This window comes from Bufo gargarizans, chromosome 4, assembly GCF_014858855.1.
Source record: "Bufo gargarizans isolate SCDJY-AF-19 chromosome 4, ASM1485885v1, whole genome shotgun sequence".
NCBI classification, from domain to species: domain Eukaryota; kingdom Metazoa; phylum Chordata; class Amphibia; order Anura; family Bufonidae; genus Bufo; species Bufo gargarizans.
The window spans coordinates 289860493-289873498 of NC_058083.1; the positions used below are offsets into that span (position 1 = coordinate 289860493).

Consider the following 13006-nt stretch of genomic DNA (forward strand, 5'->3'; position numbering starts at 1 on the left):
GTTGCAATTGTACTGACCTGTAGAATAAAGGAAATCGGTCTTTTTTTTTTACTGCCTAGTGAACGCTGTAAAAATTAAACCAGTAACAAAGGTGCAATTGCATTTTTTTCCAATTTCACCCTATTAAAAATCTTTTGTCCAGCCAATTCTAACTTAATAGAAAGTACAACTTGTACCACAAAAAATAATACAGCTACAGCTATGATAAAAAAAATGGCTTTTGGAAGGCAGGGAGTGAAAAACAAAAACGCTAAAGTGAAAACTGGCTGCATAGAAAAGTGGTAAAGATACGCACTTAGTCAGGATAATAGGAAAAAGAATTAGGGGAACTTATTTCTTCATTTTATTTTCAATTATAGGTGCAAATACATATACAATACAACTATAACCATATTAACAGTACAGATATTAATATTATAATTTGTTCAAGTCTAAAAGCACAGGACATGATAAAAACATGTTGTAATCATTCATAATTACATTGTGCTCGAAATCAGAAAGAATCTAGACCTAAAATTTAAATTGGAAACATAATGTGAGCTGATGTAAGTGTAAATTTCCCAGGTTTTTGTTTAAAATTATAATTTTGACTTTGAATAAACCTTATGTAGTGAAGGAATTAACTCTTGCAGTAGTTTTGTAGCTGTTTTGGCAGTTCCCCAGTGAATAGAAAACCCACCCCCACCATGACCATAGTTATGAATAATTGGGAGCTGTTGTCCATTTCTAATAAGAATGTCTTTTTCTATCCTCAAGGCTGAACGAGTTGGCCTCAGGCCTGCTTTCTCTTGAATTACGGACGCCCCATGCAGGGAAGGTTCCAGGTGACAACATCTATCTAAAATACCTTTACTGGCCTTTGCATTTGGTAAGCAACTCCAGTCATCCCTCTGCCTTGTTCCTCCTAGAGTAACAGCAGATATTCCAGGGTAAATGTAAGTGGTCCCATCACCGTCTCTAATGAAATGTTTTATCCACGGAGCATTGACCTCCAGTACTTGTCCTTTGACAGGATATATAGACTGGTCACCAAACAAATCCCTTGATCCTAGTCCTGAACAGTTGACAACCACATCATATGCACTGTGTAGGTCCCAGACATCATTTACTTTTTTGCTTTCCAAATATCCTCCATTGCCTTTAAACCTATATTCAGGAATAGTATAGAAACAGAAACAGCAGTTAAGGTTAATTATCAGATACTGTAAATATGTGCATTCTAAAAGAAAAACAGTTCAGGACCTCACGGTCATTTTATGATTCTATGCTGTAATAATGTATTTCTGTGCATGACATCCTGAAGCCACTATGTGTCACTGATGTCCTAATTGTTTCAAGCTCCATAATTAGAATAGGCAACAGGGAGACACAGACCATAACACAGGCTTAGATAAAGTAAGAGGTGAAGAAGGGGCAAAAATAATTCTCTTTTACCATTCCCAGTATATACACTGAGCAAAAATATAAACGCAACACTTTCGGTTTTGCTCCTATTTTGCATGAGCTGAACTCAAAGATCCGAAACATTTTCTACATACACAAAAGACCCATTACTCTCAAATATTGTTCACAAATCTGTGTAAATCTGTTAGTGAGCACTTCTCCTTTGTCGAGATAATCCATCCCACCTCACAGGTGTGGCATATCAAGGTGCTGATTAGACAGCATGAATATTGCACAGGTGTGCCTCAAACTTCCCACAATAAAAAGCCACTCTGAAATGTGCACAGGGGGTCAGAAAACCAGTGCAACACATCTCCATCGCATACAGTTGATCAGGTTGTTGATTGTGGCCTGTGGAATGTTGGTCCACTCCTCTTCAATAGCTGTGCAAAGTTGCAGAATATTGGCAGGAACTGGAACACGCCGATCCAGAGCATCCCAAACATGATCAATGGGTGACGTGTCTGGTGAGTATGCTGGCCATGCAAGAACTGGGATGTTTTCAGCTTCCAGGAATGTTGTACAGATCCTTGCAATATGGGGCCGTGCATTATCATGCTGCAACATGAAGTGACGGTCGTGGATGAATGGAACAACAATGGGCCTCAGTATCTCGTAACGGTATCTCTGTGCATTCAAAATGCCATCAATATAATGCACCTGTGTTCGTTGTCCATAACATAAGCCTGCCCATACCATAACCCCACCACCAAAACCGGGACTCATCCGTGAACAGAAGGCCTCTCCAACGTGCCAGACGCCATTGAATGTGAGCATTTGCCCACTCAAGTCGGTTACGACGACGAACTGCAGTCAGGTCCAGACCCTGATGAGGACGACGAGCATGCAGATGAGCTTCCCTGAGACAGTTTCGGTCAGTTTGTGCAGAAATTCTTTGATTATGCAAACCAATTGTTGCTGCAGCTGTCCGGGTGGCTGGTCTCAGACGATCATGGAGGTGAACATGCTGGATGTGGAGGTCCTGGGCTGGTGCGGTTACATGTGGTCTGCGGTTGTGAGGCCGGTTGGATGTACTGCCAAATTCTCTGAAACGCCTTTGGAGACGGCTTATGGTAGAGAAATGAACATTCATTGCATGGGCAACAGCTTTGGTGGGCATCGCTGCAGTCAGCATGCCAATTGCATGCTCCCTCAAACGTTGCAACATCTGTGGCATTGTGCTGTGTGATCAAACTGCACATTTCAGAGAGGCCTTTTATTGTGGGCAGTGTAAGGAACACCTGTGCAATATTCATGCTGTCTAATCAGCACCTTGATATGCCACACCTGTGAGGTGGAATGGATTATCTCGGCAAAGGAGAAGTGCTCACTAACATAGATTTAGACAGATTTGTGAACAATATTTGAGAGTAATGGGTCTTTTTTATGTAGAAAATGTTTCAGATCTTTCAGTTCAGCTCATGCAAAATTGGAGCAAAACTGAGAGTGTTGCGTTTATATTTTTGCTCAGTATATGAAGGGAGAATCTACAATATGGCTAAAATAAACATAGTCATCCAAGGTTCCAGACCTTATGCTAAAATTTTCTTGAATTTTTCAACAGGATATTCCGACCATATATAGTTATTTTTTTCCTGTCTGATTCACATTGAAACTTACAGAAGAAAACATGGCATACTCCACTGGATGCTGTAAAATGAAGAAATCCTCGAATGGCTTCTAAGGGATATATTCTCCATAATGCAGTACTGGACACAGGCACCAGATGGAGATCCTATGACTTTGTATGTTTTTCAGTTTGAATGTATTGGAGTGCCACACCATGTCCCAGACTTCTGTATTGGAGCTGGGGGTGATTATTTATTTGCCGCACAGAGATAAGGTATAATAGAAAGATTGGTACTTTGTTCTGTGTTTTGACCTGCACCTGCTTTTGGCTCACAATCACTGATTAACCCGTTCAGTACTGAGACACTTTTCACCTTAAATCCCAGGCCGATTTTTTCAAATCTGACATGTGTCACTTTACGTGGTAATAACTTTGGATCACTTTTGCTTATCCAAGCCATTCTGAGATTATTTTCTCGTGACACATTGTACTTCATGATAGTGGTAAATTTGAGTCAATATATTTCACCTTTATTTATAAAAAAAAAATCTAAAATGTTAACAATTTACTAAATTTGAATTTTTCTACTTTTAAAACAGATAGTAATTCCTCATAAAATGGTTATCAATCAATATTACCCATATGTCTGTTTTATGTTGGCATCATTTTGTAAATGTAATTTTTCATTTTTTAGGACGTTAGAAGGTTTAGAAGTTTAAAAGCCATTTTCCAAGTTTTCAACAAAATATCCAAAACAATTTTTTTAAGCACCAATACAGTTTTTGGGTAGATTTTTTGTGTTAATCATTTTTTTCTTGCAACGTAGCAAGGGTTAACAGCAAAATAAACCTCAATATACATTAATCTGATTCAGCAGTTTACAGAAATACCATATATGTGGCGGTAAACTGTCTTATGGGCACTTGGCAGTGGTCAGAAAGAAAGGAGCGCAATATGGATTTTGGAGGCAGATTTTGCTAGAATTTTTTTAGGCACCATTTTGTATTTGAAGAGACCCTGATGTACCCCTACAGTGGAAACCCATTTTGGAAACTAAACCCCTTGAAGAATATATTAAGGGGGCTACTGAGCACTTTGACCCCCTAAGCGTTTTACAGAACTTGGAAACACTTGGCTGTGAAAATGAAAAGTTTCATTTCATCCAAGAAAATGTTGCTTTATCCCCAAATTTTTCATTTTCACAATGGGTAACAGGAGAAAAAGCACCCCATAATTTGTTAACCATTTTCTCTTGAATACGGCAACACCCCATATGTGGTGGTAAACTGCTGTAGGGGCACATGGCAGGACTCAGAAGGGAAGGAGCGCCATATTGCTTTTTCAGCGCAGATTTTGATTAATTGGTTTACGAGTGTTATTGGTTTTTATTTTTTAAGTGATTGTCTTATGTGGGGGCTCATTTTTGCAGGATGAGGTGATGTTTCTATTGGTATCATTTTGGGGTACATAAGACTTTGATCGCTTGGTATTACACTTTTTGTGAGGCAAGGTGAAAAAATGGCTGTTCTGGCATAGTTTTTTTTAAAATTTGCTTTACAGTATTCACCTGAGGGGGCATATAATGTGATATTTTTATAGAGCAGGTTGTTACGGACACGGAAATACCTAATGTGTCTATCATTTTTATTTTTGTTAAGTTTTACAGAGTGAAAGCCTTTTTGGACAGACTAAAATATTGTTTTTGTGTTGCCATTTTCTCAGAGCCATAGTTTTTTTTGGCTGATTGTCTTAGGTAGAGTCTCATTTTTTGCGGGATAAGATGATGGTTTGATTGGTACCATTTTCGGGTACATAAAACTTTTTGATCGCTTGGTATTACACTTTTTGTGAGGAAAGGTAAAAAAAATGGCTGTTTTGGCATAGTTTTAATTTTTTTTACAGCATTCGCCTGAGGGGGCATATAATGTAATATTTTTATAGAGAAGGTTGTTACGGATGCTGCTATAGCTAATATGTCTATCATTTTTATTTTTGTTAAGTTTTACACAGTAAAAGCCTTTTTTAACAGAATAAAATCTTGTTTTTGTGTTGCCATTTTCTGAGAGCCATATTTTTTTAATTTTTTGGGCGATTGTTTTAGGTAGGGTATCATTTTTTGCAGGATGAGATGACAGTTTGATTGGTACCTTTTTAGGCTAAATACGTCTTTTTGATCACTTGGTATTACACTTTTTGTGAGGCAAGGTGTCCAGAAAATGTCTGTTTTGGCACTTTTAATTTTTTTTTTACTGCGTTCACCTGACAGGGTAGATTATGTGATATATTTTATAGAGCCGGTGGATACCTAATATTTCTAAAAAAATATATATATATTTTGGGAAAAGGATGCTTTTTTGCAAAACTTGATTTTAATTATTTCTTTTTTAACTTTATTTTTTGTCCCACTCTGGGATTTACACTTTTGGGGTTCTCATCCCCTTTACAATGCATTAGAATACTTCTGTATTATAAAGCATTGGCTGTAAGTGTATTACACTAAGTCAGGCATGCTCAACCTGCGGCCCAACAGCTGTTGTAAAACTACAACTCCCACAATGCCCTGCTGTAGGCTGATAGCTGTAGGCTGTTCAGGCATGCTGGGAGTTGTAGTTTTGCAACAGCTGGAGGGCTGCAGGTTGAGCATGCCTGCACTAAGTAATACACTTACAGCCTGCTTCCTGTGAGATCCAGGGGGCTGGATCTCACAAGGTGACACGGATAGCAGCTCTGAAGCCTAAGGAAGGCATCGGCTCCCGTACAAGCCATCGCGTCCCCGTCACAGCAGCACGGGGACCCGATGGACACCCGGCAGGATACCGCATGTGCTGTGGTCAGCGCTGACCGCATCAGTGCAAGGGTTAATGCGCCGGCATCTGACCCCTGCAGCCGATCGGGCAGGCGCAGCTCCTGCGCCTGCCTGATCAGAGCGCCGTAGCTGTATGGCGCTTTGATTTGTGACCCTGTTTCCAGCACCATATATGTACTGCGCTGGTATCATACTGGTTAAACACTGACCAAACACTGACTGTGTGAAAGTGGCCGTTGTGTCAGCAAAAAAAATAAATGCAGTTGGCCAATATGATGACCCAAAATCAAAAACCTCACAAAAGCCATAAATTACTTTAATAAAAATGATATTTATTTGAGAATTTCAGTTTTCATATAAGGCTAGTTGCACACTATCTGAAATGAACCTCTGTACCGCCAGGCCATATTGACTATAACGGCAATAGTGCCTAGATTCGGCCAGATAAAAACTGTTGCGTGTCCCATTATAGTCAATGGGCTCCAGTGGAAAAAAGGCAGTATCCAGATATGCCAGATACAATGAACTCCAGAAGGCTATTCCTCTGTTGGAACAGCCCCTCTGTAGATTTTAATACTAGTGTGCAACTAGCCTAGCACATCAGCGTATGTCGCCAAGTGTCACGAACCAATGGGTGTGAACCCACTGTGCCACGTTACCAACCTCCTCTAAGGTCATTGTCTAAGTGAACCCCTCATTCTTCACAGTACCCCTGATGGTTGGGATAGACTTTTGAGGGGGAAACACCAGGTCACTACCTCTTGAGGTGGATTGGCACACTAAGTAGCTGGTCCAGGCAGACCAGGAGGTACCAGAGCAAGGTACCAGAGGTACAGACATAGTCAACAGGCAGAGTCATAACCAGGAGCAACAGAACAGGACCAAAGGATGAGGCAGAGGCGTATTCATACAAGCAAAGGGTCTGGGCATGCAGCATAGATACAGGTCAGGTAATCTGGGTCAGGAATAGGAGAGTCAAGACATAACAGGCAGGGATCAGACAGGCAGCTGAATCCAGAAGACAAGCATGGTTCAGGAATACAGGAACTCAAGCACAAACAAATGCAACCTTAGCAGGACACAAGGACCTTGATGCTCAGACACCTGGGAAGGGGGTCACACTGGTCCCATGTGCAAAACCTTTAAAGAACAGGAAGTGATGTGTGCCAGCCCTTAACAAGGTGCTACAGGGAACAGGCTGGAAGACATGCTGTGTACAGGGCTGGAAGGAAACCATGGAGCAGATTCCAGGAAGGATGATGCCTGCAAGGACAGAGCCCTGGACTGCGGCAGTAAATGGGAAAACACCGGCAACCGATCACTGCAGCTACCAGCCTTGTAATGCAGCCGGACGCGGACAATGACAGAGTTGGCCAGGAAGGACAGTGCTCACCCGAACATGGAGCCCAGGACCATGGCAGTGAGTAGGTACACATTGGCGGTCAGCAACTGCCGTTACACCAAGTAGATATATGTGGCATTTGTCTAGGAGCTTGGAACCTGGAAAACGTGCACTGCAGATATGTTCCCGAAAACAGATTTAAAAAAAACCATACCTTTTCTCCATCCATGGTAGATATTGTGAAGCTTGGCATTTTAATGTTGTAAAAGCCTGGCCAAATGTGTGAGATGGAAATTTTGCCAGCTCTGCTTCTTCCATCATGCGAAAGCCTAAGACAATTTGCCACCAAAATGGGTGAGTTTCTTTAGGAGGTGACTTGAAAATCTGCCATCTAATAATGTTAAAAGAATATTTTCAACCACGAACCATGTGAAATAACACACCAAAGATTCACAACAGTAGTCAAGCAGACATCACATAGTATAGCCCATCCCATTATATCAAGGTACTATATAAGTTATATTGGTCCATCTGGAGGCATAGGAAGCTATCGGAACGCCAGAGAAATCCTTTGGATAAAGTATATGGCCTCATCTAAATGGGCTTTTGACCAAGCCGATTGTCCAGGACTTTAAGTGGGAAATATCTAATGGTCAGCTTGGTCCTATGTCCTCCATACATATCATGAGTATATCTTAAAATGATCTGTCTATGTAACGGTTTACCCATGACTGTTTTCTGACCCCCTGATGAACCTAGCAGTAGGGGAAACGCGTCGGGGTATTGATGAGAAATAGCCTGGGAACATACTGTCATCATGACGTTCCTTTCAGGCTTCTCATAATGGTGTTGGAGGATTTATCCTTTCCTCTGCACCTCTATATTTGTTTCAGTTTTTTCATCTATGTGAGTTGTGATTTGTACAGGTATCAACTAACTGTGACACATGTAATGTCCGTTATCTATACGGGACAGCCAGGTATCGCTTATTGAGAGGAGGGTGTGCACAGGGCAGTCAGCCCAGGAACGAGGACAGGGAGTCTCCACCATCAGGGGACGTCCCTGGGCTGAGCAGTGATTCAGGGCGAGAGCAGGGACAGGTTAGAAATTTGTACACTCCCCTGAATACTGCCTTTCACAGACCATACCTCTATAGCCAGTTTTACTGGTTGGCTATCCCGTGTAAACAGTGTTTATGGTTCTATATTGTTTGTTTCACAATTTTTTCACTGGTGAATACCCAAAGGTGGTATAATTTTAATTGATTAAATTAGTAAAAGTTATGTTTTAAAGGGTCAATTCTGCTGGAACTCTCTACTATATAAGTTAACATAATTTAGGATGAAAACTATGGAATTTTCTAGGGCCAACATATTGATGACTTATCCATAGGATAGGTCATCAATATGATATTGTGGGCATCCAACACACAACACCTACACGATCATTTATTCGCTGCATCCACAGGTTCTGGGAGTAAATAGTGTATGGAGCCAGAACACAACTTTGTACATTGTGTAGTGACCATTCTCAGGTTCAGCAGCTGATCCTCCTATTCAAGTGAATGGACTGCAGTAACCGAGAACTACCGCTACACAGTGTACAATCAATATGTTAGTCCCAGAAATTCCTTTTAAAGAACATGTATTAATTATGTAAATTCTGGCAAAGAGACAGAAAGTATCAAAACACACTGTGGACTGGGTATACTATTAAAACATAACTTTTACTATAATTGTTTAAATTGTAGACAACCAACAATTGCAGTGAGTGAACAAACAAACAAAATCACCATCTCCTGAGGCTGCAGTATTATATTAATAAAGGGTAGGTCTTACCACTTCCAGTAGTTAGGTCAACCTCAGTTGTGTGACGTAAATATCCTAATGTTCGGTGGCAGTAGGACACAAGTGACCAGTGCTCATAATGTCGGTGGCAGTGAGAAGTCAATTTCTTAAATAGCCCTGAGCGTAAACCCTGCCTGCCAGAGTGTCAGGGAACTAATTATCACCTGCCTAACAGACACAGGGCTCCCGCCCTGATAGGGGCGACCCCATACCGAACCCTTCCCTGTTATGGGACCTAATCCCTACAAATACCCTCACTAGAATTCCCTACATGCCACATTTCGTTCCACCAACGGAACTCATCAGGGGACTTTAATAAAGTGAAGGGGAATACTGAATTCTTGATACAACTAGATATAAATCTATGTGCGAGGCCCTACTAGCCCCATGAGAAAGTTATGAGATATTAGAGGAGGATCCCACTGTGAGTTATAAACAGGAACTCAAGACCCTCCTCGATTCAGCAAAAAAAAAAAAATTAATCAAGATAAATATGACTTTCTCCTTCCACAGCACCCGCAAATAGCCACGCTTTATTGCCTTCAAAAAGTACACACATCAAAGTGGCGCCCGGTCGTCTTGGGAGTAGATAGTTTAAGCCAGAATGTGGGCATTTATTTCAATAAGATCCTGTCACCTTTTGTACTTTCTCTCCCCTCACATGTAAGAGACACTGGGGACCTTATGAAACAACTCAAAGGCATCCAACTGGAAGAAGGGTGCATATTGGGCAGTATTGATGTTGAGGCCTCTTACTCCTCGATTCCACATGAATGGAGCCTACATGTAGTGGCACATTTTTTGTCCATAATAATTTTGTCCTCCAATTGCTTGAGTTCTCTCTGAAAAGAAATTATTTTCTTTTCAATGGCAGATTCTACCACCAGCTCAGGGGCACTGCGATAGAGAGCCCCTGTGCCCCATCGTATGCTAATCTGTTCCTGGGCTGGTGGGAGAATACTGTGGTCTTTAAGGATGAAACCATGATGGAGCTTCAGAATGTCCAGATGTGGGCACATTATATCGATGACGTGTTTGTCATCTGGAAGGGTAGTCCAGAATCATTTTCCACATGGGCAAAAGCCTGAATATCAATGATATTGGCTTGCGGTTCACGTCTGAATGTAATCCGACACAATTGCCATTTTTGGATATTTGCATTATCAAAAATTGCAATGGTACACTTGACACCCCTATCTTCCGGAAACCCACCTCTACCAATTCTCTTTTGAGGTGGGAGAGCAGCCATCCATTCTCCCTAAAAAAAAGGGACCCCCAAGGCCAGTATTTGCGGCTAAGGCGGAACTGCTCTCAACATCCTGACTACCTGAGGAAGGCAGCTAATCTGAAAAACAGATTCTCGGACCGTGGTTATCCTATAGACACACTTAAATCAGCTTATCAGGCAGCCCTGGCATTTGACCGTACAGCCCTCCTTACCCCTAAAAATAGACTAACTCCCCCCCCCAAAAAAAAAAGGGAGATTTGCCTCATTAGCAATTATAATGAGGCGTCTACCAGAGTGAGGAAAATTATTTCTAAGCACTGGCATGTACTTAGAATGGACCCTGATATTTGTGGAGTTATCAAAGAAGGTCCTAGCATTACATATAGGAGAGGGAGGAGTGTATGAGATGAAACGGTTAACATTTTTCACCAGCACCAGCATTGAGAACATGGTTTGATAAACGTACCCATGGGAATTACAGATGCGGAGGCTGTGTAGCCTGCAAATATATGAAGTGCGGAAAAACTTTTAAGAGTAACAGCACTAATAGAACGTATAAAACCAGGGACCTGATAAAGTGCAAATCTAAAGGGGTGGTTTATAAAATCACATGTTCCTGCGGAAAAGAGTATGTCAGTAAAACAACGAGAGAGCTGAGAAGGAGAATTGGGGAGCATATTGGCGAAATCAATAATTTAAGGGACACTTCTGTCTCACGCCACATGAGAATAGAACACGATGGTAAGACAGAGTGTCTTTCCTTTATGGGCATAGAGAGAATTAAACCAACAGTAAGACGAGGAGATTAGGATAGAAGAATTCTCCAATGTGAGGCAAGGTGGATCTTCTATCTAAAAACCGTACACCCTTTTGGTCTGAATGAGTAGCAGAACTTTAGCTGCTTTATTTGAATCATATAAGCAAACTCATAGGATCTATTCATTCCCCTTCTTTTCAGTGTTTTATTAGTTCCAATGTTAATATTCTTTCAATTTAGCCATAGTATTTGATCAACTTTGATGTTCTTTGTGAGTTATCCTCCTAGTTATTGGTAATTTTTATCAATAACAAACTCTGTGGTACCTGTCTTTTTAAATCCATTATGGGGCGATTCAGCTCAGTTAAACAGAGGCAGATACAGCCGGATGATTTTAAAAGGGAGATGGCACATAAGGTTGCGCTCTCCCAGTTTACTATAATTTGCGGTGAGACGTAGGTGGATAGGGGACACTTCCCCACACCAGGTACGGACGACCATCACTGACTGTGCCTATATCCTCCACACTACAAGAACATTGTCCTTGACTTCGAACTAGTAAGTAGAGGATGGTGCATTATCTCCTTGTGTTTTATGTGGAGATTTATGTGGAGGTTTTTGAGTGACCATTTTTGTGTTTGTTTTTTGTTTCCCTTTTGTTTTTTTAGTATTCCCCTTCACTTTATTTAAGTCCCCTGATGAGTTCCGTTGGTGGAACGAAACGTGGCATGTAGGGAATTCTAGTGAGGGTATTTGTAGAGATTAGGCCCCATAACAGGGAAAGGTTCCGTATGGGGTCGCCCCTATCAGGGCGGGTGCTCTGTGTCTGTTAGGCAGGTGATAATTAGTTCCCTGACCATCCGGCAGGCAGGGTTTACGCTCAGGGCCACCAACATTATGAGCACTGGTCACTTGTGTCCTATTGCCACCGAACATTAGGATATTTACATCACACAGCTGAGGTGGACCTGAATACTGGAAGTGGTAAGACCTACCCTTTATTATTATAATACTGCAGCCTCACTGTTCACTCATTGCAATTGTTGGTTGTCTACAATTTTAAACAATTATAGTAAAAGTTGTTTTAATAGTATACCCGGGTGAGACAATATACCTCTACACGATTATACTTAGTGTATTGAGGTATTTAGCTTTTTTCAAAGAAACAGAAAGACCTATTCTTTCTTATGGAGTACAGCATACAACTCATTGGCAATTAAATGGTATAAGGGTAGAATTTCCTTGTCAACTTTTTTACTTACCCTGAAATCAAATGGATGCCAGCTTCACGAGCCTCTGAGGAATTAGCTATTTTAAACAAGTAGTCAAAAGTTTTTTTAAACCAGGCTTTCTGCTGATGAAGTGATGTATCTTACAAAATAGAGAGACAAATCGTGAATTTAAATTTGTTAACTTTTCATATTTCACATACATGTATGTAGTTCTCGAATACTAGCTGGTATCTTAATTATTACATGATTTTATTTTTCTCCTCTATAACCATAGATTTGTCATTTTTGTTTAGTGAGAATACAATGAGGGGGATTTATTAATACACACACACCATGTGAGTCACATACTTTATCTCTCTCCCATGTAGTATATGCCAGATTTGCTCTTTCGATGAATATGGGGTGATGGACAAAGCATTCTTTTCCACCAAAGTATGTTGGAAAATTTTAATAAATGGAATTTTTTTGGCACAACTCTGAAGCCCTATCCAAATATTTAAAAAGAAAAGTGGTGAAGAGGCTTCAGACATATGGAATTTGGTCCATTGATAAATCTGCCACACTGTATACAGTATTAAACCTCACATGACATTCAGCACACAGTGTAGAAAAAAGTGACAACATTTCTTCAACTTGCTCATTGTGAACAAAACCTTGAATGGGTTGCCCCATGATTACATATTACATCCGAACAGTAGGACTGAGCATGTGTGGCCAACAGCACTGAACACTTTGGATGGACAATAACAAGTATCTAACATTAATATCTAGACACTCAGCA

At 40.8% G+C, this 13006-nt stretch overlaps 1 protein-coding gene across 9 annotated transcripts in view; it reads right to left on the bottom strand.

Annotated features, from left to right (window-relative positions):
* Positions 1-329: 329 nt before the first annotated feature.
* DDO (D-aspartate oxidase) overlaps positions 330-13006 on the bottom strand; it is a 51546-nt gene continuing 38869 nt past the window's right edge. For all 9 annotated transcript variants that reach the window (XM_044290015.1, XM_044290021.1, XM_044290019.1 and 6 more), the window contains 3 exons: positions 12256-12364; positions 7376-7552; positions 330-1146 (listed from right to left, as the gene is read on the bottom strand). In XM_044290015.1, coding sequence (XP_044145950.1) covers positions 579-1146; positions 7376-7552; positions 12256-12364 — 854 coding nt within the window. In that variant the 3' untranslated portion in view covers positions 330-578. The remainder of the gene's footprint in view (positions 1147-7375; positions 7553-12255; positions 12365-13006) is intronic.